General features: G+C 43.1%; 1 protein-coding gene across 2 annotated transcripts in view; it reads left to right on the top strand.

The window, feature by feature from the left end:
• LOC147678662 (chloride channel protein ClC-Kb-like) overlaps positions 1 to 25624 on the top strand; it is a 253087-nt gene that overhangs the window by 157540 nt on the left and 69923 nt on the right. For both annotated transcript variants that reach the window (XM_086946113.1, XM_086946112.1), the window contains exons 14-16: positions 10303 to 10516; positions 10747 to 10880; positions 20056 to 20192. In XM_086946113.1, coding sequence (XP_086802239.1) covers positions 10303 to 10516; positions 10747 to 10880; positions 20056 to 20192 — 485 coding nt within the window. The remainder of the gene's footprint in view (positions 1 to 10302; positions 10517 to 10746; positions 10881 to 20055; positions 20193 to 25624) is intronic.

Below are 25624 nucleotides of genomic sequence, written 5' to 3'. Positions count from 1 at the left end.
CTCCTCCACCACCGCCGCCATCTTCATCAACTGCTGCGGTTCAGCCAATGGAACAGGAACCTGCGTAAGAGAGACAACCTATCACCTCTGGTCAGAGGTATGGTGAAAATGACGACGATGATGGAGGGGATGTAACAGAGGTCTCAGATCCAAATAGAGAGTGAGACGATTACATTATTCCAGATCCACCCTCTCCTTCACCAATAGATTCCCCTCCAGCAGACATTGGAGGTTTCCAAAACCTCATGGAAAGAGCTTCTAAAAGGTTTGGCCTTCCGGTAACAATGGTTCAATCGGACTGCTTTCTCTACGATTTCAAAGAACCATACAAGAAATCCATCCGCTCTATTCCCATCATAGAGCATGTGTGGTCTGAGGGTGTAAAAATCATGCAGTCTCCAGCTACCATTATTCTGGTTCTACCGCAGTTGGAGAAGATGTACAAGGCCCCTGATGGTAGTCCCGCTTGCCTGGTTGGCCAACCAAGTCCGGACTCTGTGATCTCCCAGGCAGCACAAAGGAAATTGAAGAATCCATTGGCCCCTCTGGCTTCTCCACCGGATAGGGAAGGTAGACGCCTTGACAATGTGGGAAAAAGATTCTCTTCAATGTCAAGTCTCCTGGTTCGTGCCTCCAATGCGCTTGCAATTTTGGGACGATATGATCGCCAAATGTGGTGCGATATGTCTCCGTTTATTGATCAGCTACCTGAGAGTGCTAAGGCTGATGCAAGGAAGATTTTAAAGGAAGGGGAGCGATCTTCCCCAGAAATAATTAACTGTGCCATGGACATCGCCACAACTGCTTTTCGTGCCTTGGCAGGTTCGGCTGTCCTAAGAAGACAAGGTTAGCTTCGGACTACCTGGTTTCGCCCTGAGGTGCAGAATAAAATTCTAGATTAGCCCTTTGATGGGGATATACTTTTTGGAAAGCATATAGATGATGCCTTACAAAATATCAAAAAGGACACTGAGACGGCCAAATCTTTAGGCACTTTGCAATATCGTAAGGTACCTTTCCGAGGGGCAAGAAGAAAGAATTTTTCCAGCTACACAGGAGGATACCAACAGCGCTACTCCTCATATTTTCAATCATCACAAAACTACAAGCCACAATACTCTCAGAGACAGGACCAATCAGCATCTTTCTCTCGCCAGCCAGCAAGAGGTCGACAGGGTCGCCAGGGGAGAGATTCATCTAAACAGCAATAGCGACCTCTTGGCTCTGTCTACTGTTCCCCCCTCTCCGATAACATCAGTGGGGGGCAGGATTTCTCATTGTCTAAGCAGCTGGATGCTCATAACATCAGATCGGTGGGTCCCAAATATCATTCGGTTTGGCCACATGTTGGAATTTCATCAACCCTCACCTTCCAGAGCTCCTCGTGCCACCGAGTCAAAACATCTACAACTTCTACTTCTTGAAGCCCATCAACTATTCATCAAGGGGGCGTAGAACCTGTACCTCAGTCTCAAAGAGGACAGAGATTCTATTCCAGGTTCTTCCTAGTTCGCAAGTCGGAGGAGAAGTGGCGTCCAATATTAGAACTAAGGGAGCTCAACACCTATCTCATAAAGCTGTCATTCAGAATGATATCCCTTCAGGATATTTTACGTCTTCTCAATCCAGGAGACTACATGGCAACTCTGGATCTAGAGGACGCTTATTTCCATGTACCGATCCATCCAGCTCACAGGCGATTCTTATGCTTCACATTAGCCAAGAGCCACTTTCAATTCAAGGTACTTCCTTTCGGTCTCAGATCAACTCCATGGATATTTACGAAGGTCTTAGCTCCAGTTGCGGCGTTTCTCAGAAAACAATCTCTGGAGGTTTTTCCCTACCTTGAGGACTGGTTGGTGAAGGCTCCATCCTTTCAAGCAGCTTCCACAGCAGTTAGCAGCTGCATTCAACTTTTCAATCAACTGGGTCTGCAACTCAACAAGTCCAAGTCTGTCCTTCGCCCCTCCAGGTTGGCCAGATTCCGAGGTTCCATTCTGGATACAAATTGCTGCAAAGCTTTCCCTTCACAAGAAAGACAGAAAAGACTAATTTTCTCGGCTCGCCTCTTACAAAAGAGGAAATCTCTATCGGTCACTCTGTACAAGTCGCTCCTAGGATCGATGTCATCTTGCATACCATTAATTCCGCACTGCAGACTACGGATGCATCCACTGCAGGAACAGCTAGACAAGCAATGGTGCCGAGCAGAAGGCTCATTCGACAACAAAATTACAGTGATATCATTAATGAAAAGGGCAGTCAGCTGGTGGACGGTAAGAGACAATCTCTCAAAGGGTCTCACTTTCAAGATCGCTCCATCACCCATGGTTCTCACCACGGACGCTTCTCTAGAAGGCTGGAGAGCAGTGTTGCAGGATCTACATGTGAGCGGTCATTGGACGCCCGAGCAACGCACGTTCCACGGTCATTGGACGCCCGAGCAACGCACGTTCCACATCAATCTGCTAGAACTCAAGGCCATTCATTTAGCTTTGCAAGATTTCCTTCCAAAAATTCGGAATGCCACGTGCTGGTCCGTACGGACAACACGACGGCCATGCATTATATAAATAAATAGGGCGGAACAAGATCCCGAGTCCTTTCAAGGGAAGCCCAGGAAAAATGGAACTGGACAATCCTCCACAGGATTTCTCTTTCAGCGGAACACCTCCCAGGTACACTCAAATGTAAATGTAAATGTGTTTGTATTTATATAGTGCCTTCTACCCAGAGGTCTCGTAGCGCTGTATTCATACCACTGTGGAACCCTTCCTGGCTTTCCTGTGAGATGTCCACTCCTGGGCACCCCCAAGGTGAAGCCAGGCATCCAAGCGCTGCTGGGGCCGTTGTGGAGATTAAGCAAGCTATTGCCCAGAGTCACAGTGTGGGGCCCATGATTAGACTATGCACCGAGGCGAGAATTATCAGGTCTGGGGAGATTGAGTCCTAGAGCCGCCGAGGCGGGACTTGAACCCTGGTCCCGGGCCAGACCTCTGCATCAGGGTCTGCCGCTCTAACCATTGAGCCACGCTTCTCCACCATTGAGCCACGCTTCTCCACTCAATTAAGTCGTCTAGGATCAATGTGTCACGAGTGGGAACTAAATCAGGACACCCTCAACGAGGTCTTCTCTTGTTGGGGCATTCCGACCATAGACCTGTTTGCGAGTCCAGAAAACAGGGATCACCATCGAGGTTCACTGGGGAATGCACTTTCGATTGCTTGGTCCGGCGCATTTGTTTACGCCTTTCCTCCAATACCCCTGATTCCGAGGCTGATCAGGAAACTCAAGGCGGAACCTTGCAGAATGATTTTGATCGCACCAGCGTGGCCCCGCCAATTCTGGTTTACGGAGCTTCTCCTACTGTCTCAGGATCAGCCAAGTCACCTACGACCCATTCCATCTCTGTTAACAATGTCTCAAGGTCAAGTGTTGCATCTAGATCTGAGCTCACTCCAATTGACAGTGTGGCTCTTGAGCACAGAGAATTCCAGAATTTGAATCTCACTAGGGAGTGTAAGGAAATACTATCTCAAGCCAGCGCCCCGAGTACGAATAAGACTTACCATGCAAAATGGAAACGTTTCTGCTTATGGTGCCAGCGGCAGAATCTCCATCCGTACACTTCAGCTCCTCATCAGATTTTGCCTTACATGCTTTCTCTAGCTAAGTCAGGTCTGGCACATTCCTCCATCAAAGTGCACCTGGCGGCTATCTCTAGTTTCAGGCAGACAGCCTCAGGTTCTTCTCTTTGGTCTGCAAGAATTATCAAGCAATTCCTAAAGGTCATTTTCAGAGTTTTTCCCCCAGTCCAGCCTCCGCCTCCAGTCTGGCAACTCAATTTGGTTCTGGCTCATCTTATGAGAACCCCATTTGAGACTATTCACAGAGCGGATCTCAAGTATCTTTCATGGAAGGTTGCTCTTCTTTTAGCCTTAACGTCGGCTAGGAGGATAGGTGAGCTCCAAGCACTCACTATTTGGGAACCTTTTCTGCAGTTCAAGAAAGACACTCTTATCCTCAAAACAAATGAAAAATTCCTCCCAAAGGTCCCATCTGATTTCCATTTAAATGAACCGGTGGTTCTGAAATCTTTTTCCCTCGACCATCTTCTCCAGCAGAAAGGTCGCTACATTCCTTGGATGTCCAAAGATGTTTAAAATTCTATCTGGAACACACAAAAAGTTTCAGGAAAACTTCACAACTCTTCATTGCTTACAGTGCGCCGCAGAAGGGCTTTCTGCTTTCAAAACAAAGCATTTCACTGTGGATTTCCAGTGCAATTCACTTTTGTCACCAGGAAGCGGGCAAGCCGCTAAAAAGACATGTTCGAGCTCATTCGACGAGATCTGTCTCATCCTCTGCGGCTCTCTTTGCTGGGGTCCCTTTCAAGGACATTTGTAGAGCGGCTACGTGGAACAGTACCCAAACGTTCACAAAGCATTACTGCTTGGACACTTATATGAGAAGCGAAGCGGCAGTCGGACAGGCAGTCCTCAGGAATATTTTTCAATGAGAGTTGAGCTTTCCCTACTATCCCTCCTTCCTGTGATTGCACATTTTGTATCAGATAATGTTTTTCGTATCAAATGTACCATGATGGATTTACTTCCTATGAAAAGTAATATACAAAGCTATATTGATACTCTTATAACAAAATGTGCTCTTATTGCTTACTGCTAGCTACTCTGATACAAAGCATGGAATCTATGAAAGTTCCAATACTGGGGCAAGAATTCAAGTTACTTACCTGTAACTGTGGTTCTCCAGTATTGGTAACTTTCATAGATTCCTATGCGCCCACCCTCCTCCCCTGGGGAAGCTCAGCCTCTCGCAAATGTAGTTGCTGTTACACAACGGCTACGAAAATCTGAGGCTCTGAGGCTCTGAGGCCTCTCAAGAGGGTTCTATGGGGTGAAGCTAATCTGATTGGTTGTTGCAACTTTTTTGGTCTCTTTTACAAAAAGAGGTGGATAGGCTACAAAATTAGATGAGGCCTAGACCTGTCTTTCTCTTTTGTTCCTACTGCTATGATATTTTCTATTTAACGAGGCTCCCATTCTGACGACGGGGGAATGATACAAAGCATGGGAATCTATGAAAGTTACCAATACTGGGGAACTAAAGTTACAGGTAAGTAACTTGTTTTCTTACTCCTTATACAGCAGTACAACAATGTTAGTCCTCATACAGCATTCATAAACACTCAGGCGGATGTATGACATTACAACGCATGCTTTTACCACGCATGCCTTTACAACGCCGTTTTTACAACGAAAACCTTTACAACACATAGCGCTTTGGGGTGCTGGATAGTGAATAGTTTAATTTACTATTCCAACTCCAGTCCCCGTGGACACTAGGGAAGGTGTTGGATAGTAAATTAAACTTATTCCCTATCCTAGAGCGCCCCCCAGCACAATGCGTTGTAATGGTTTGCGTTGTAAAAGTTGCGTCGTAAAGGCACTGCGTGGTAAAAGGTGCGTTGTAAAGGATGTTTCCCACTCAGGCAATACATCTACACTTCATAACGGCTCTGCAGTTTTATCCACTCACCAAAACTCACAATAGTACACTCACTCTAATGACCACTCATCCCTCTAAAAAACAAATCAGTCTCTGGTCTGAGAGGGAAAATGTGGAAAGTCCTATCCTGGACGAAGGAAAGAAGCTGCATGGAATACTGATGGCCGATTGTGAGCTAATTACCTGCTATTTAACAATGAAAATGAACAAAACCACTCTCGCCTTCTCAAGAGCTTAAGAAATAAACAAGTCGATATAGAGATTGGGGGCACTGTTAAAAACGTCCGCATATGTTCTGTTGCGGCACTGAAAATGGTACCATAACTTTTAAACTTTTCTTTCAAATTAGCTCAATCTAGCTTCTATGTGAAGAACTAACACAATGAGCTAGTCATGTTTATAAGTACTTTTGGTCAAAAAAGGGAATGGTTTTATTTATTTTATTTTTGTAGTTTTGTATGGTGGATCAAGGCCTAATGGCCTTAAAAGCACTTCATGCAGAGACGAGAAAAATGTGAGAGTAAATATAAAATAAAAACAAGACTGGGATAACATGGGACTAACAATAATTGAAAAAGTGCACATGAAAATTCAACTGTCAAAAGAAGGAAGAGAAAAATTGCCAAAGTTAGTAAGAGCGAATAGTAACATCTGGGGCATGCAGTAATGGTTCCTACAGCGAGATAGATGGTTATGCACAAATTGTTCTCATTAACTTAAATTATCAATACAAGGTGACATAAATCACTTTCTCTCACCTGAGCAAGAGCTTTCAGTAGCTGTGTCTTTTGTTTTCACTTCTGCATTTGCCTTCAAAGGGTGCTGTTGTCAAAAATGCCATGTCCGCACCTCCCAGCTAACTCTTTGATGGAAAAAGTACTTTTTCATTTTTTTGCATTTAAAGCAAATCTTGATTACACCTTATCATAGAACTTCTCCTTTTTTTCTGAGAGTTACAAATCTAATCAGAATGAGCAGATATTTTTGAGGGGATAATTGAAGGACTGATGGACAACCCTACCAGTTCACCTCCAAGGCTATGGATGGATGTCACCGTGACTGGACAACTGACTAATAAGAGCAGACAAACATCAGCTGCAGTGCACACCACCTTGAGCCTTACCATTACTCTAGTAGAATTGGTAGATATCCACCATGTATTATCTGCCACAACAAGTCTTCGATTGCTGCAAGCCGATCTCAACATGACACAGTTGAGCGTTGCCTTAAGGCAGTGGATCCAGGTATGGTGCCAAAAGGCCAGGATGGCCTAACTAAGTGTATTCACTCAGTGTGCAAATAGGAATTGTATTTCAGAGCCAGGTCCTCCTGTTTGCCTTGGTCCCTCATTGCAGACCGTAAATGAAAATCGTTCAGGAAGAACTGGATGCCAAGGGCAGAACACATCTAAGAGGTTGGATGATCAACTCACACTGACACCACCATACGAGTCCGCCGTGGGCATGCTATCAAAAATATATGGTATACTTGGACTTCTTGGGGCCAAAACAGCAAGTAATGAAGATCAAAAGTACATTGCTGTCAGGATTCAGAGCACACATGGAGAGCCTGACCACAAAGGGTTACTGGACATTGTCAGACAGATCTTTGAGCATTAATCTAGTGAGGCACAAGGCCTTACATACGGGCTTTTAACCTTTCTACCAAGTATCCAAAGAAAAGTAAACAGGCTATTTACAGACAACATGGCAACCATTTGCTATATTCAGAGACCTTGAGGATGAAGATTTGTGTCTCTGATCCCTCACGCAGCCCGTTGCTGTGAAGGGGACAGTCCAGGAGGGTGATGTCCTCCTTTCAAGACAATTGTAAGGTAAGTGACCTGACAGATCCCCACGTCAATGAAAAGGGAGACTGAATCTTTACAGAACCCAAGTTCAGTAGATGTTCACAGTGCGGAGACTTCACAAAAACCTTTTGGCAATGTATACATGTAAGAGATCTACAGATGCACTACCCTTGTCCTCAAACAGAATACAATTTATTTTCTTAAAGGGTTGTTGAGACCCTTTCTTCCAACATAAATTCAGCACCAGTTTGAGAGATTAATACAAAACTTTCCAAGTTTATGGGACAGATGTCAAATGCCACAGACAAGTTATACTTAAGTCTGGGCTTCAAAGGCTGATTTCATTTATGCACTTATTAGTGCAAGGTATATCAACATATTACACACATTCGCAACCAAAGACGCCTACCAAGCTTCTTATAGACAACCTTAACCTATAGATGAAGGCACATTTCAATTCTGTTTGACCCTAAAGATGTCTTGACCTATGTTCTTTCAGAAGTCTTTTTCCCTGGAGAAAAGGTCTCTTCATACACTAAGGGGCTAATTATGATTGCGGATTTCCCGCATCCTCCGGGCCGGCGGAAGCCACCGCCGGCCCGGAGGATGCGGGAAAACCGCTGCGGAGCCTCCACAGACCCACCGCCAAATTAGGATGGCTGGTGGGTCTGATTTTCTGTCCGCAGCTTTTCCGCCGCAGTCGCCTTCCGACCGCGGCGGAAAAGCACTAACATGTCTGGCGGTATCTATCAGACACCGCCAGGCATATTAGGATGTCTGCAATTCTATGCTTTTCCACGGCGGCTTTTCCGCCGTGGAAAAGCATACGGACCTTCACTTCGGGGGCCCGTTGCGGGCCCCCTGGGTGAAGGGGTGGTGGGGGGTGCACATGGGGGGTACCTATGTTACCCCCCTACATTTGCGTGCACATTGCAGCAGGCACCACGAGGTGCCTGCCGCTTTGTGCACGCAAATGCTGTGCATGCATTTTTAACATTGCGGCGGGTGCAGCTTCAAGCTGCACCCGCCGCAATGTTAAAGATTGAGGATGTGACCGCCACCCTGGCGATCACATCCTAATCTGCACAGAGGGAACGCCTCAGCCCATGCGGACGTTCCCTCATACTCTGGGGTCGCGGACGGACTCAAGTCCGTCCGCGATCCTAATGACCCCCTAAATGTGAAGAGTTGCTTTTACATAGATAGGACTAAAGAACTGCAGGAAGCAGGCGAGCTACTTGATGCCTTTATTCAGCTGTGAAGGGGCACATATATGTCGGCACAATATTTATTGCCTCATGGCTCTCTCTGTCCGTTGCTTTTTTGCCACAATAAAGCCACAAGAGAACACAGGGTATAGTGACCACTTTTTCAACAAGAGGATTGACAGCAATCAAGGCACCATATACAAGGGTGCTAATTCTGGACATTTTTTAAACAGATACACAGTGAACGCCACACACCTTTGCCAAGCAATACTTCTTGATCCAGATTTGAAGCAAGTTTGGGGCAGGGCATGCTGTACAGCCTGTGTTGTGTCATTAAGGTGATCATCATGCCCTATTCTCATTGGTTAAATGCTGTTTGCTATTCCAGGTCAAAACATGTAAATCTATTAATAAACTTCCACTGCTTGAGTAGAACATCTTCCCTACTTCTAACTATAGTTCTCCAGTCATGGCATTTTCTTTTGTCCTCATATCACCATAGCTTCTGCAAATCTCAGGCGATTTTGATTCATACTGTCCACCTCACGGTCTGCTGCATTCACGATTGGCCCCACTGCACTGGCCCAGCCTACTGGCTATCACCTAGACTGGTGCCTTGGTGTCTCTTATTGTTCTATCTGAGATTCTTCCCTAGGCTCAGTGAAATCCGCCCATACCTCGGGCGGTCTTCCTGTCTTATGTTCCATATCTAGGCACCAAGTCATTTTGCCTCTTTAAACCTGTCCGTAACATTCAGGGGAGATGGATCTATCCAGCGTTTATAACTTTCCCTCCTGGTTATAAGTAAAAGATAAAACATAGGGTCACTTTTCTCCCTGCTCAATATGCTACGTGAGATCTTGTCTACCCCCAATAGGTCTAATATGGTGTTTAATACTATGGTTACCCCCAGGATGTCTTTTAGAATAGTCTTGATGTCTGCCCAGAACGCCGAATTCTCAGGACAGGTAAAGAAGATGTGTTCCAGCCACGGCATGTATCATAGATTCACACATGATCCGCCCCTAATTTTGATGAAGCTTTTTTGTGTGTGGCACACTTAGAATGTAAAGATGGCCTTCAAAACAAATGTCTAAAAGCTATCTAACTCATTGCTCAGAACAAAGCATCCAAATTACATATGTGTATATGTTAAAGTATTGAATGTGATTCTTCAATAGTCTAAGTGAAATGTATAGAGATGCTTTGCGTAATGAGGGGAGTAATTCAAAGCATGTAAATCTATTAAAGATACTAAGGGCCCGATTTATAGTTTAGGGTATAAGATACTCACAGATGCAACGGAGTACCCTGCCTACTAAACCCTCAGTCGGCAGACCTCATTTAGTTGCAGGTGGATGTCAACTTTTACATCAGTAGAGCCCCCGCTAGCTCGGTCAACAGATAACTTCCTCCAATGGCCTGACAGAATAGGGGCCTTCAGAGGAAGACCATTACCCTGCCTGTCCAATTTAGGGTGGACTGTGTAATGTCTTTTATTTTGTCCATCACTGCCTGGAAACACCTGACGGTAAGGGACAGAAGCTTGAACATAGACTGGATAGGGAATTTTCTTTATTGCTCTTTCAATTGTTGTAGGACCTTTTCCAAGTAAGACTATCTGCCCATCTTTAGATCTAGAAGTTCTGAAACTCTTGAGTATGTTTACATTGACACAGCAAACTGCTTCTTAGCAACATGAAACAAGTTGATATAATGCCCGGTGACTGTGATGCCTGCTCTTCTCCTCCTAGGTGCCGCTGCGTTCTCCGGGGCTGTGACACACACCATCTCCACAGCAGTTCTGGTGTTTGAGCTCACTGGACAGATGTCACACATTCTGCCTGTCTTGATTGCTGTGCTGATTGCCAATGCTATAAGCCAGCGGTCCCAGCCTTCCTTCTTCGATGGCATCATCATCGTCAAAAAGCTGCCATATCTCCCAAAACTTACATTTGGGAAAACAGGGTGAGTCTGCCTTGCAATGTCAACATTGTACTTCACAGCTGAACATCACCTGGCTCTGCCAAGATACAGTACCTACTTTTAGTTTTAGCTCTACCTGTTAAGGCTTACCTTGTGAAAGAAAAACTACTCAGATAAAGTTTGTGCTTTGAATTTTAAGGTTTTAGCTTTGTTATCAAAAATTGTATCCTTCCTGTCTTATGAGGGTTGGTTCTTATGTTTGATTTTTTCAGAGCTCACGACATCTATGCAGAAGATTTCATGATCACTGACCTGAAATACCTGGTGAAGGGCTTCAAGTACAAAGACATCCGTGACCTCCTGAAAGCGTCAGACCTAAAGCAGTTTCCATTGGTGGACTCCCAAGGTGAGCAGAAGAATGAAAGGCCGCAGGTCTGCTATCCCTATCACGTAAAGTTAGTAAGGCTAGCCCATGTGAAAGCACCAGTACTACTCAGAGCACAGCTGTACACAGGCTTCAGCATGACTGAGGAAAACCACTGACACCCACCGCATGGGATGTCAACTCCTCATGATGCCTCCAACTCATATTTTATTTTAAGCGGCCCATTAACCATAGGTGTAAACACTTCTGCACTGGCGTTGCCGGTCCAATTGGCTTTAGAAAAGTGACTCTGTCAACCTACAGCAGGTAATGCATGTCAACCTACAGCAGGTCCTGCATTGAAACCTTTGATATGTAGAGAAACCCCGATGTTTCAAAACTAGAGCAGTTACAGGGGATCAGAGAGACTTCAATAGGGGACGAAAAATAGGTAGGGTCAGCTGTTCAAATATACTAAGTCGTTTTGTTCTAGGACATTCCGAGCCAACTGTATGTTCAGACTAAAGTTACAGACTAAATGTTAGATGATAGGCTGGAGAGCCACAGAAATACCCACGGTCTGATTCACTAAGGTAGTTTGAGCTCTGAACATAGGTGCAAGTAAAGAAATGGATGGATATACACTTGGTATGTATTCACTAAAGGATACCTTGCAGAGCTAAAACAATTTACTCTCACACAGTTGTATGATATGACTAGGTACAATTACGCTGGAGTAAGTTCCTCACATGTCAGTTTGCTGTATTCACAGACTTTCCTACCCTGGAAACAGTGACAGATGTTCCCTTGTAAAGGACTGGAGTAAATCACTTTCAGGCTGGGAAGGTAAAAGGGAAGCCTCTGCATTTCCTAGTGGTATAGGGCAAGAGGTTCAGACAAAGGAAAAATGTTTTCCCCATGTAGAAAACTATTTGCAATTTCCCAATGTAGAATTGTCCCCTGCACACAATTCCAAACTGGACAAATAGCAATGTCTAAAAAAGTCTGGAAAGTTCCAACATAACAGTAACCTACTAGGGGTCAACTGAACACCTCTAAAGCCTCAAGATGGTTGCTGCCTGGTGCAGACTCACAGGTCGCTTTCTTCCAACTCAACAATACTTGTCTTGTATTGATTAGTTAGGTTAGTGTGTCTGAAAATGTGATGCTAAAATTAAAACCAGAGAAACAAAGAGTTGAAAAACAAGTAAAAAAAATAACAAAATAATTATTATTTCATATTTAAAGAGAGGACTATTTGTTCAGTTCTCTGGTTTACAACATTGCTCAATGTTCTGGTTATTTATTCCTGCTCGGTGCACTTCACCCTACTTCTCGGTAGTAACAATGAGGACTTTGAAAGAATCCAGGGTGAGATGGCCACAAGATTTGGAATCAGGGGGTATCTTGTTTCCGTATTAGAGAAAGTGAAAGAAAGAGTCAAGCAACATTCACATCAGGAATTATTAGGCAAAGTCAAACAGAAATATACACCTAGGGCTAGTCTCACAACCACCTTTTCAGCAGATACTGCCCAGGTATGCAACATATTTAGCAGAAATTGGCAAATATTTAGATAATAGCATCGGACACACTCTCGATGTTCATCCACAAGTGACATACAGGAGGAGGACCTCTCTCCGAGATCACCCAGTTTGCATCATTTCTCATCCAAAGTAACACTCAACAAAACTTCTCAAGAGACAGGCTTTTACCCATGCATGAAAAAGTATCAGCAATGTAACAAGTCACAGAGTCCCAGGAAAGACAAAGCTGGTTCAGATCAATACATTTCTTAATTTCAATTCTGATTTTACTGTGTATTATTTGACCTGTCTTTGTGGTAAACACAGGGGCGTACCTTCAGGGAGGGTGTTTGGGGTGTTACACTCCCCCTAATAAATGTATGTTCAAGGCATGTGAGCTTAGATCACATGCTTTGCATAGCCTGCCATCTAGTAGTGGGTCAGGATGTTTGCTCTTTGTTTTTCTTCGAAGAAGTCTTTCCCAGGCACGAGGTAGGTGACTCTTCCTGGTAGTGATAGTGCACATGGGCATTGACTCCATTGTTGGATTGTTTTTTTCTGCCATTGGTTCGGATGTGAATTTCGACGCTCCAGTTCGACACCGTTTCTCGGGGTCCCCTCGTCACGCAATCCACTACCCTCGACGATATTGTTTCTATTCTCCACGTATCATTTTGACTCAAGGTCTTCGATCAGAAAACTCGTGGAGGACCGTTGGGCCTACCTGCGTCTAGCTTGCTAGCAGTCGATGGAACGGACTCTATTCAAACTTTGTCCTGGGTGTCGCGCTAGGGTTCCACGCACCGACTTGCACAAAGTCAATTTGTGTCTATCCCCGGAACACGACGAACAGGACTGCAATGCGTGCTGATCATTTTGATCTAAGAAGACGCTCCGTGATCGTCGGGCTTGACATCACAAAATGCAACACCAAAGCTGCTCCGCACCGGACATCTTCGGTGATGATTGCAATTGAGAGGAGTTCCATACTTAAGGAGCCGAAGAGGAAGCAGAACACATCTCCGTGTCCAAGGCAGACTCCGACTTGGAAGAACAAGAGCAAGTAACACCTGGTCAGCATACCATGAGTACAGATACCTCACTGCCCCAACACTTGTCAAAGACCCTGGTTCACCACCCTGTTGGAGCTCTTACATGTACTCTTCTCACGCAGAGCCATGTAGAAATAAGTCATCCAGATCCCAGTTATCTCAACCTTGCAATCTGGCACCTGAAGTCTTAGAGTTTGGCTACCTCAATCTTCTGCCAGACTGCATGAACATTATCAAAGAGGCTAGACGTCCTACCATAAGGGTTTGCTATGCAGCAAAGTTGAAGCGATTTGTGATTTATTGTAATAACAATCAAATCAACCCGCTTGATGTTTCATTTCAAAACATTTTATGCTATTTATAGAATCTACGTGGTTTCAGTGACGGAGCCGGAACCTAAAGGAGAAATTTGGTTTCCCCGAGTCATGCCTGATTGTTTGCCAGCCATTGGAGATCCATCAGATAAGAAATAGGTGGAGAAGATTTAGGAAGAGATACCCATTGACTTCGGTGCAGCCATTAGCGTTACAACTACATACGAGCCAAACAGTGGCAAATATCCTTACAAAGGCCGATAAATGGTACACCTTCCGGATACTGGAAATATTACAGACCTTTTGAAAGGTGTCCTGATTTTACCCCAGTCCTGATGAGTCCCAAGATATGTCAGGCTGAAATGCGTCGACTTCGTGAATTGGAGATGCCCTAAATAAATTAAAACAGTATAAAGAATAGAGAGAGTACTACTTATTAAAGAGGACATATGTATACTTCCTCATGCTGTACTTTCTTTTAATTATGCAGGGTGATCTCTATTAAACAGAATGCTTATGATACAGTGGTTTAGCATCTGTACTAATGAATAGGGTAATAAAGGATAAATAAGTGTATAGGGTAATTTTTACCCACTACACTACTTTTTGTATAGTGTGTTATACTTTTGTGTATTTTGTATACATTTACTGTAACTGGTGTGTATGTTTGTATATATGTCATTTAAAAGAACTTTTGATATGAATATATACATATAAAAAAATCTTTTTGAGAACTGCATTTTGTGATGGTGACATTCATTTATAATGAATAATTTTGAGAATATGTCTCAATGGGAGGATTAATTGATATTTTCCTTTCCGTTTAACTATTATATGATTATTTGTTCCTGAGCATTGTTTTTTTGTATTTACATATTTCTAGAACCTACAGTGTTCAAATTTAGCATACACATCCATACGCTTACATCTAGCTGCAGTAGCTGCATACCTTCAAAATAGACTACATCTGTCTTTTTTTTAGAGTGCTTGTCATTAAAGCATTTATGGAAGGGCTTAAATGAGTCATTCCCCTAGACTTCCACCTGCTTCATTGTGGAATCTAAATATTGTCCTCACCAGACTGATGGGTTCACCCTTTGAGCCATTACACAGATGTGAGCTGCAATTTCTCACCTGGAAGATAGATTTCCTCATAGCTATCACATCACTGAGGAGAGTAGGTGACATTCAGGCATTAACCGCAGAGGAACCATTTTTACAAGTACACCAAAACAAAGTGGTTCTTTGGACTAACCCTAAATTTCTACCCAAGGTGATTTCTGCCTTTCATATCAACCAATCTGTTGAGTTGCCTGTGTTCTTCCCTCAAGCAGATTCTGTGGCAGAACGTGCTCTACACACCTTAGACGTTAAAAGAGCATTACTCTATAACATAGATAGGACGAAACCTTTCTGTAAGACAAAGCAATTATTTGTGGCATTTGCCTCACCTCATAAAGGCAATCCCATATCAAAATCAGGTATTGCACGGTGGATAGTCAAATGCATTCAGAGATGTTATGCAAAAGCAAAACGAACATTAACAATTCTCCCTAAAGTACACCCCACCAACAAACTAGGGGCTTCTATGGCTTTCTTAGGAAATATCCCTATAGATGACATCTGCAAAGCTGCAACATGGTCTACACCTCACACATTCACAAAACACTATTATGTAGATGTGTTAGCAAGACAGCAAGCTAGTGTGGGCCAAGCAATTTTACGTACACTATTTCAATCAACTGCAAAAGCTACAGGTTAGCCACCGCTTTGGGAGATTACTGCTATATAGTCTATGAAAAGCATGTGATCTACAGCTCACATGCTTTGAACAGAAAATGCTACTTATCCAGTATGCATCTGTTCTTGGCAAGTAGAGCTGTAGATTCACATGTGCCCATCCGTCTCCCTGGGTACCTATACCTGTTGCAATGATATTTAGATACATACACATGGCCATCTCTATTCTACTACTCTTACCTACTCCATTATCACCCTCTGCTGGAAAACAATCTAACAATGGAGTTGATGCCCATGCGCACTAAGGAGGAGTCACCTACCTTGTGACTGGGAAAGACTTCTTCGAAGAAAAAAAAGTGCAAACACCCAGACCCAACATTAGATGGCAGGCTAAGCAAAGCATGTAAAGCTCTACACGTCAAGAACAGATGCATACTGGGTAAGTAGAATTTTCCTTTCAGACGAATAGTTGAGTACAGGTACTTTCAGTCGGATATGGTGAGTTGTCTGTGGGATTTTTGCCTTCACACACTGACAAAAACACACATACACTCACTCGTCTCTGTTTTCAAAATCCTAAAAATGTTTTGATTATTTAGCAAAATATTGTGTTTCTCTCCGTTAGTACTCCAAGCAATCCGCATTTCTCTCCCTTTCCACTGCTTCTTAAGCCCCTCTCATGCACCCTGCTTGTCCTATATTTTATTTTAACATTGAATGCCAGCGTGATTGTTGGTAAATCTGAAGCTCACACCTCCCAATCTTACTGACCAAGCTACGCCCCTGGGTAAACAATACATTGGAAGTACAATACATACAACCAAAATGCGCAGTTTAGAACATATGCAGGCCATAACCGAAGGCGATCTTTTATACCCAGTGGCGAGATACTTCCAAGCATTTCATTCCAGTAACTACAACTTTCTTGGGTCTTTCTGCCTGAATCGTATAAATCCCAACAAGAGAGGGGGTGATATGGCAATGACATTACATAGACATGTGTCCAGAATTATAATGACATTGCAGACAAAGTCAAGGCTCAAAAGCGATGAGGAATTAGCTATGCATTTGGGCCAGCAGATGTACACTATTAAAGGCTTAAGGCAATGAAGGTGAAGTTGACTCAATAAGATGTTAGGCTTTGCAAAGGTTTGTCCTTCAGGGCTTTACTCTTTAGTATACATTATTTGACTTTTGAATAGCGTCAAAGACACATATGCATTTAAAAAATGGCTTGTGGAAAGACTTGGGGTCTTTTGGATTTTGCATTATGAATTTTAAATCGATTTAATTTAAATTGATTATGATTTATTTAACTAGTGACACAGTATTTGATATCGAAGTCTAGTGATTACGCTTTGATGGTTGAATATGAAGTTTATATTGACCTTAATGAATTATAGGTTTTATTGTGATACCAATTAACCAGTCATACAGGTTTGTATCTTGCTTAAGTATCAACACCATAATGGCACATTTCTGTTGCAAATTGGAGAAACATGTCTAATGTAACCAATAATGAATTGCATTTACAAAACTCTTTGACTAGTCCAGGATAAACTCCCCTGCTGAGACCTATTTTTGTCTCTGTGGTTTACAGTTTTTTATTTAAGGGATTGGGAAGTTACACACTAGCACAGCGGTCAAGGCTTGTTAGCCGAAATGCGTCTGTTTGCTGCCACGAGGTGATCAATAAAGCATTTTAAACTCCCTTCAGTGCCCATCGGAATTTTGTTGCCTGCATACAATCTGAGCATCCACTCTCATGAATGGAGGCACCCGCCCAGCCAGAGTTTGCAGCAGCGAGTGGTGCAGTTCGCTGAATAATGTACTTTAGATGGGATTTTTTAATAAATCTATAAAATAAAATTATAATTCAATATATTTAAATTGGTTTTAAAAAAATGAATTCAAAATTGCATTAGTAGTGCTGTAGGATTTGACTGGGCTGATGTTGTGTACGTCCACTTAAGAGTGCTCATATTATGAGTGTGGCAAAGCATATATTCAATTATCACTACTGAGTGTGTTATGGTGGTAAGCCAATGCGAGAGCAGAGGACGGCCCGGGACCAGGGTTCGATTCCCGGCGCGGCAGGTTTCTGGACCAGGGTCAGCGGACTCGATAATTCTCTCGCCTCGGTGCCCACTCTGGTCAGCGATCACACTCGGCAACTCTGGGCATTAGCTTGCCTCATCTTCACTAACGGCCCCACCAGACCGCCGGGGATGCCTGGTCTCACCCTGGAGATACCCATTAAGGGACCATCTCTCAGGGAAGCCAGGAAGGGTTTCGCAGCGGTCGAAGAGCCTTGGGACCCTCCGGGTAAGTAGTGCGCTATATAAATGCCTATACATACATTTATTATGAAATGCTATGAAAAATGCAGTGTACCTGATGTATTTATTGTGAGAACCATATGTTAAAATCAATAGGTATTTAACTGTGGATTGTTATTCCTCTGTATAAAAGCCAGCATTTAGGTATTTTGTTACAAGGAATCTCAAATATTATCGTATTGGGCAAGGATTTTAGTGTTGGTTACTGCCTCTGACAAAAAGTGGTGATAGAAGTTATGCACTGTAAGAACTCATGCTAAGCACCATTGGGTGAGACAGTCTTTTGCGTTGGCAATTGTAATTTTGTATACCTTTGTAATTTTGTGACTGTATGTTGATGGTCGTCTTGTGGGAAAGCTCACACTCAGTAGAGTGGGCCTGAGTTGGTTACGGTGACAAGTCAATGATAACACCTAAAGGTCTGATTAGTGCAGAGGGAAAGGTTATACCAGATGCCATCGGTTTGGCTGTTCATCATGAAAAGTTATGACAAAATTGGTAGGCCTGGCTTATTTATTGTAAACAGTATATGTTAAAGCCAGTGGCCTCTAAGAATGGATTCCTAACACACTATGTTACAGGCTGTAGACTGGTCTTTGGTTACATGTCATCTCAAGGATTACCATAGCAGGCAGGCGTTTTCAGTGTTGGTCACCCACTCTGACAAACCCTGCCAGTAGAATAGTTTCACTGTAATGATTTGTGTTAGGCCCTATTGAGAGGGTTTGTAGATTATTGTAGAAACTATTTTTCTACATATTTGTAATTTTATAATTATATGCATGATGGTTGTCGGCGTATGCACATTTCAGGAGGCCTGTGTTGGTTATAGTATCAAGCCAATAATAAAGGCTATAGCCCTGGTTACAGACTTTACCGGTTCAGTGGGACAAGTTATGTCCGATTCCTGAGGTGCAACCTGTTTATAATAGAAGGCTATGACAAACCACATCGGCCTGACGTGCCTATTGTAAAAAGCATGTGTTCAAGGCAATAAAGTTTTTAAGGGTAGATTATTATTACATTGTGATAAAGCCTCTAGGCAGGCATTTTTGTTGCAAAGAATCTCACAGATTACCATTGTAGGAAAGGCTTTTAGACACCCACTGAAAAGCCATCGGGATAGAAATTTGTATCACGCTAATCCTTAATAGGCTCTATTATAAGTGATATTATATTGTTTGGTAACTGTAACTTTGTACATATTTCTAATGTTATTCCTGTATACCTGATCATTGTCTTGCATGAAAGCTTATGCCTGTCGTGACAAGCGAAGGATGAACTTTATAGGCCTGATTATTTATAATGAAAAGTTACGATAAAAGCAGTAGGCCTAACACATTGCTTAAGAAATGTTAAAGTAGATAGGCATTTAAGAGTAGATTGTTATTACTCTATCTTACAGCCTACAGTTAGGTATTTTGTTACATTAAAATTCACATATTACTTTTCTAGGGAAGAATTTTGGTATTGGTTACCCCTCTGATAAAGTCTGGGGGGAGAGGTAGAAGATTTCCACTCTAATCATTCTTGCTAGAATCTCTTGGGAAGACATGATGGCTTAGTTTTCTGCCGGGATCTTGGTGTATACGTGGCAGCCTTCTACTGCCATTGATCTCTCTGAATGTCTTTTACACTGTGCTTCCATCCATGACGGTGTACTGCTTTAGTAGTCCACACCAGTCATTGGCTCCGCGAATGACTTCTCTTTCTGATCACATGTGCACATCCACCTGAAATGAATGCACTTCAGTGTCACGGCTGGTTGGCAAGTTCTTTAGTTTTCTGTTATCTCCTTCTCTAGTTCTCCTTTCATTTCTTTGCTGCTCCTCAGCAGCATGTTTTCTTGATTCTACTTGTATTCTTTTAATTTCTCTTGCATATGCTGTTGAGATATTTTATTGCAAATGTGTCGGATGGTGAATGCAAGAATGTGCCAATGGATGGATGGATAAATGACTGAATGGATGCATGCATGCAACGATGAGTCACAGAGTGCATGTATGATGACCTATTGAGTACTTAAACCCATCAATGACACATAAGGCATTTCCGTTCATAAGCCAGACCTATTTGCATTGCCAAGGCATGTTTTCCTAATGTTGGTCACAAATACCATTTGCTTCTAAATACATATTGATGCATGTGAGGTATGGTATGTATTTATACCAAGAAAAATGATTGCTTTGTTGCCTCTTTTTTTTCTTTCTTTTCTTTATAATATGTTGGAATTTGTTGCTTCCCAGGTACAAAAATTCTTCTGGGCTCCATCAAGAGAAAACATTTGGCCAAGCTTCTGTCTGAGCAGCTGAGCACAGAGCGACGCCTCCAGTATCTGCTCGACCAGTCCACGGCTGGTACCAATGTGTCCAATGATCTAACCGTGAGTGTTCACCACAAAGCATGTATTGCTGCGCCTTAGTGAATAGGAACCCCTGTGCTCAGATACCATGGTTGAGGCAGCCTTCATTTTCTCAAAATGCAGTTTTTTATTTTTATTAAAAAGCTACTTCTTCACACAGTTTAAAACAGCACTTCAGTAATTTGACAGGGTCGTGCTTACCTGTCAGTTAAGTTCTACATGTCCTGTTTAATTAAAAGGCAGTTTGACAATTCTTTTAACAAGTAGTGCCACTGTCCTTGAAAACACAGGTACCAGCTATTACTGTGAGTTCACTTAAATACTAAATATCTTATATTTAGGCTTTGATTTGAGCAACCATTATCATCATCATAAATCCATATTTGATTACAACTCAGATAATCTATAAAAGTACATACAAAACTATAAAACCATAAAATCATTTAAAGTGATTAAAACATACCAGTCAATTATTTAAGCACGGAATTCCTGCAGCGCACAGTGTGTGTAAAAAGGAACCAGAAGCCAAACAAACTTCTTCAGCAATTAATAATTGTAGAAAGAGTAATGCAGATGAGTACTTTTACACTCTGTGATTTTAAAAGTGGAATTAAAAGCTTTTAGTATCGGAAACATAAAATGTACAATCTCATCACACAGGCAAATAGTAATAGTTTGTTGTATACCGACCCAAAGGGAAACATAACAAGGAGGGAAAAGTGCCAGATCTAAATCTGAACAAAGCTTTCTTCCAATCACTAGAGGAGAAGTCTTCAGCACTAAGTACTGGCTCCTGCTAGATTTTCTAAATTCAATAGGATCCCATGTAGTTTGTCTCATGGATGATAATGTACTCTTAATCCATGGAATATCATTCTTGCAGATACTAGAGGGACATTCAAAAAGCTCAATTCGACCAATAGAATTCCACTCCTGCCTTAAGGTGTTCAGCGGAATATAGAACCAACAATTGCTTTTTAAACAATCATTGATAACCACACAGAACACCAGAGTATTAAAGGGGCAACTTTAGAGAATCCTCAAGGTAAGGGAGACCCAGCTCCTCGTTTTATTTATTTTATTTGCAAAGTTTTATATAGCGCTGGCTAGACCCGGAGGTATCAGAGCGCTTTACATGAGGATCAGCGTGTTACAGGTTCCATAATTACATAGATTAGTATAGATATAGGAGAAAAGAAAAAAAACATGAGATTAAACAATAATGTGAGATTATTACCTCATGACAAATCAAAGAGGTGCTTCCAAGTGGAATGGAAAGTAAACATTGGTGAAACTGGGTTTCTTCAATCTATGAGGACGCTGTATTTAAGTAACCCTATAAGCCAGTGCCATAACTACGGATTGGGATACATTTGGCTTAATAAATATAAAAAAACAATAGTAGCAGTTTCTCTCCCAAAGATGGGATGAGATTGAATATTCCCCAAACGACTGAGATAACCTTTGTCTTCTAATTGAGTTGTTAATAAACCAGAGTTGAGAACTGTCGAAGGCAACCCCTACATACGGAAAATTGGAAACCTTCGGTACCTTGTACACCTTCACAGCGATGGGGCGCATATGAATATTGTTGCTTTTGCCACAAGCCCTAGTCTGTGACTTTGAAAAATAAATTTCCAGGCCTAGATCAGACATGAAAGATTTGAAGGCAGTGTCATCCGCATACAATAGCGCCAGGGTAGCTACAGAAATAACTTTGGGAACATCTAGACACTTCTCCACTACTTCTGAATTAGGACTATTAATATATATGTTAGAAAACAGCATAGGGGCCAATGGGCAGCTCTCACGTACCCCTCTCTCCCGTGTAGAAGGATCATTGCATTCTACCAAGGCACTAAATCTAACTCTAGCAGTCATATCATTGTGTAGTTTAGATAAAAATTAACCAGGGATGAATCTGTCCATACATGGGATAATACTGACCATAGATTCGACTGATTACCTAGCCAAAGGCACTTTAGAGGTCCATGAAAGCCAGGTACAGCGGGCAGCCCCTAGAAAGGTATATTTTCCGACTGTAAGCTGCAAGTTAAGGCACTTCTCCACTGTACTAAGCCCCTTCCTGAACCCATAATGGCAAGTAGTCAGAATGGCCTGTTCAAAGCTCGATCCTATTGAATATAACCCTGCCCAAGACTTTTACGGGCAAATTAATTAAAGAAATGATCCTTTCACTGCATGGATCTGCATGGTTTCCTTTTTTTAATATAGGTCCAGCTGAGCAGTCAAGGCTTAATCTTGGGGCAGAATGACTAGTACAAGTGCAAGAAACAAAATGCCCCAACAGTGGTATGATTTTTCTCAAAAGAGGCAAGACTGTAATAAACTATATGTAAATATGCTCAGGCCTTTTAGTAGTTCTGTCGTGTCACTATAGTGTCACCTTTTCATAAACCTTCTTGTGCCCAGCAGGAAAAGGGGTTGTACTTGCAGAAGAAGCAGGTCGAAGACCCAAATGATTCATCCTTTCATGGATAGGGTTTCTGTGTGGCTATCTTACTCTCTATGCAGTTTCTTTAGAATGTTCAGGGACTCTTTGATGGCCAAGGTCAAGCAGAGGTGAAAGGTGAATATCGGGTGTGCTGCAAGAGTCAGCTTGTATCTAGTCCCTGGGGAAAGTCACCTGTATTTAACAGCCAGATTCCAACTTAGCCCCAAGTAACACCAATGAATTTGGAGTGCATTTTCTTTTAGGCTGCCACATCACATGAAAACAAGTTTCAGGAGAAACTACCCTTCTGGGTTTTGGTACTGCAGCTCAGTACAAAACACTCAACTCAGTGCGATCGCCAGTAGGCAGTTATAGTTAGGATGTAGTGTCCATGGTAAGAGCGTTTTTAATGTGCCAATAACTTTGGCGTCATGTGACAAATCCTTGCATATTTTTCAAAACTAGTTTGACGCTCAATTCAGCTGCTATCATGAAACTTTTGGGGTGATCCATCAGGCGGGCAGAGAAAAAGGGGGGTCCCAAAGGCGTTTTGCCCATGGTAACTTCCATAGGACCTTTAGACATGACTACAGCCCGAACGGAATTACACCAAATTTTGCAGGAAGGTAGCTGTTGATCCAGGGAAGTGTCTTTTTGTGATTTGGTGTAAATCTGTTCAGTAGTTTCAGAGTAATTAAAATAAATCTCCAGTTGTATATAGAGGGGCGCAGAGGATCTGCAACCCCACCCGATCTTGTGCTGCAATCTGATTGGCTGCCAAAACTTGAAACCAGGAACAATGTTTTTTTTTAAAAAAGGAAAAGGGGGCTGGGTAGAAATACCCTGACCCCCTAGGCTTCTTATTTTTGGGGGAGAGGGCCCACACGGCCAAAAAAAGCATTTTTCTTTTTACTATTCAGCTTAAAAGTTTTGAATAAATGAAGCACGGGCTCCCTCACTTTGTTAGTAATTGGCACCCAGGTAGGCCTTGTCCTGGGAGCATTTTAATAATAAGGGAGGAGGGACGAATGTGCCCCCACCTTCCTGGCGCTTATTAATGCCACGGGAACCACCACCACCCGGGCCTTCTTTACAAAGACCTCCCCAGCTGCCCCGCAGACCACCACCTCCCCAGGGCTTATTTATTTATAAATGGAGGGCCTCTCGATCCCTTCCAGCCCTGGAGATCGCCAACTCACAGGGAGTTTATTTTAAAACAATGTGGGGGGGACACACAGACCCTGCAGACCTGGGGGCCCCCGCCACCCCGAGGCTTTACATTGCATGAAAGGGGGGCTACGTGAACCCCCCTCAGCCCCGGGTGGGACCATCTACCTGGGGCTTTCTTTTAAAACAATACAGGGTGCCGTGTGGACCCTACCGGGCCCGGGGACCGCCACCTCCCTGGGGATTATCTCAAATTGAATATGGGGGCCGCATGAACCCTCCTCACAAACCGGGGGACCACCTCCTCCTCGGGGCACAATCTAAGAAAGAAAGGATGCCGCGCGGCCCCTCCCCTGGAGCCATAGACGGCTCTGGGAGCAGTCACCCTCCAGGGCCGGCTCCTGCTATGTCCCGGGTGCCCACCCCTGGGACATAGCTGTTTGCTATGGCTTGGCGGCAGCTTTACCACTCCTGCCAAGCCATAGCAAACGCTCGGCTTGTAGCAAGCGAGAGCATAAAAAATGCTCTCACTTGTTAGAAGAAGAGCAACATTGCTTTTACATGCATGTTTAGCAGCTTCCTATATGTAAAAGTAATGCGGGCTCCCACAGGAGGCGGAGAGCTGGCAGCGACTGCAAGGCCCTTCAGTGTTCCCCCTGGTCCCAATCAGTGGTGAGTGGGTGCCCTGAGTGGGAACAACAAAATAACACATATGATCGCCGGAATGCAGAATCAAACATTCACCCCAGTCAAGACATCTTAGTTACATCCATTGTTCTTTTGCTCACCATGCCACCCCAGTTAAGACCGACCCATATGCAAATCAGTCTAGACCCTGCTCTTCATGGGAGTTGGGTGATGGCTCATCCTGCCTACACACAATCCCCCTTATTTCACTGTCTGGCAGGAATACACAAACCCAAAAAGAAGACCCATTCACAGTCAAGTGACCCAGGACACTGACAGAGGCACCGAAATGGTTAGGGCAGGAAAATGCCATCAGGCATTTTCAGAGTTGTGACTTAAAACCCACCATTACCATTAAAGAGGATCTAAACATGATATTTGCTACCAATCAAAATTTAGAATTTATTAAATGCAATAAGGTAATCCCAAGTCAGTCAATGGGAAAGATAGAACTTACACAGTGAAAAACATATCTAGGAGTTTTTCACTACCAGGACATGTAAAACTTAAACCCACATGTCCTGCAATTAAATAGAAGGTACATTGCCCTAGGAACCTTTACGGCCCACCCTAGGAGTGACTCATATGGATTCAAAAGGAAGGTTTAGGTCATGGCAGTTCAAAACTGCAATGCAAGCTGCAGTAACAGGCCTGAGACATTCTTTGAAAAGCTACTTCAGTGGGTGGCGAAACTAGTGCTGCTGGCCCGCTAGTAGCATTTAATTTACTGGCCCTGGGTACATGTAGAAAATTAAATTTACCAGTCAGGTGTAACAATCCCACTGTGCCATGAATTAGGGAGAGAGCATAAGCACTTTACCACTGGTTAGCAGAGACAAAGTGTACAGAGTCCTAATACCAACAAAAACTGGTTCATCCACATAAGGCAAAAAACTGGTGGGCACCCTGTTAAAAGGCCCCGGCCCACCAGTGGTTATAGTAGTTTCTAGCCACAAAGCCCAGTTATCCCCAGTCTTGGTTGTATTTGGGCACTCCCTGTACTCTCTTTGGGTGTACCTTCTATTAATACTAACAGCTCACCTTTCTAACAGCAGTAAAAGCTCCTCTGAATGCACAGAGATCTGTCATCTAAATACAGCGGGCGCGATAGTCCACCTAGATATTGGAGGTTATTACCTCCGCC

This window comes from Lissotriton vulgaris, chromosome 12, assembly GCF_964263255.1.
Source record: "Lissotriton vulgaris chromosome 12, aLisVul1.2, whole genome shotgun sequence".
NCBI classification, from domain to species: Eukaryota; Metazoa; Chordata; class Amphibia; order Caudata; family Salamandridae; genus Lissotriton; species Lissotriton vulgaris.
This window is presented reverse-complemented; position numbering and strand designations above follow the sequence as displayed.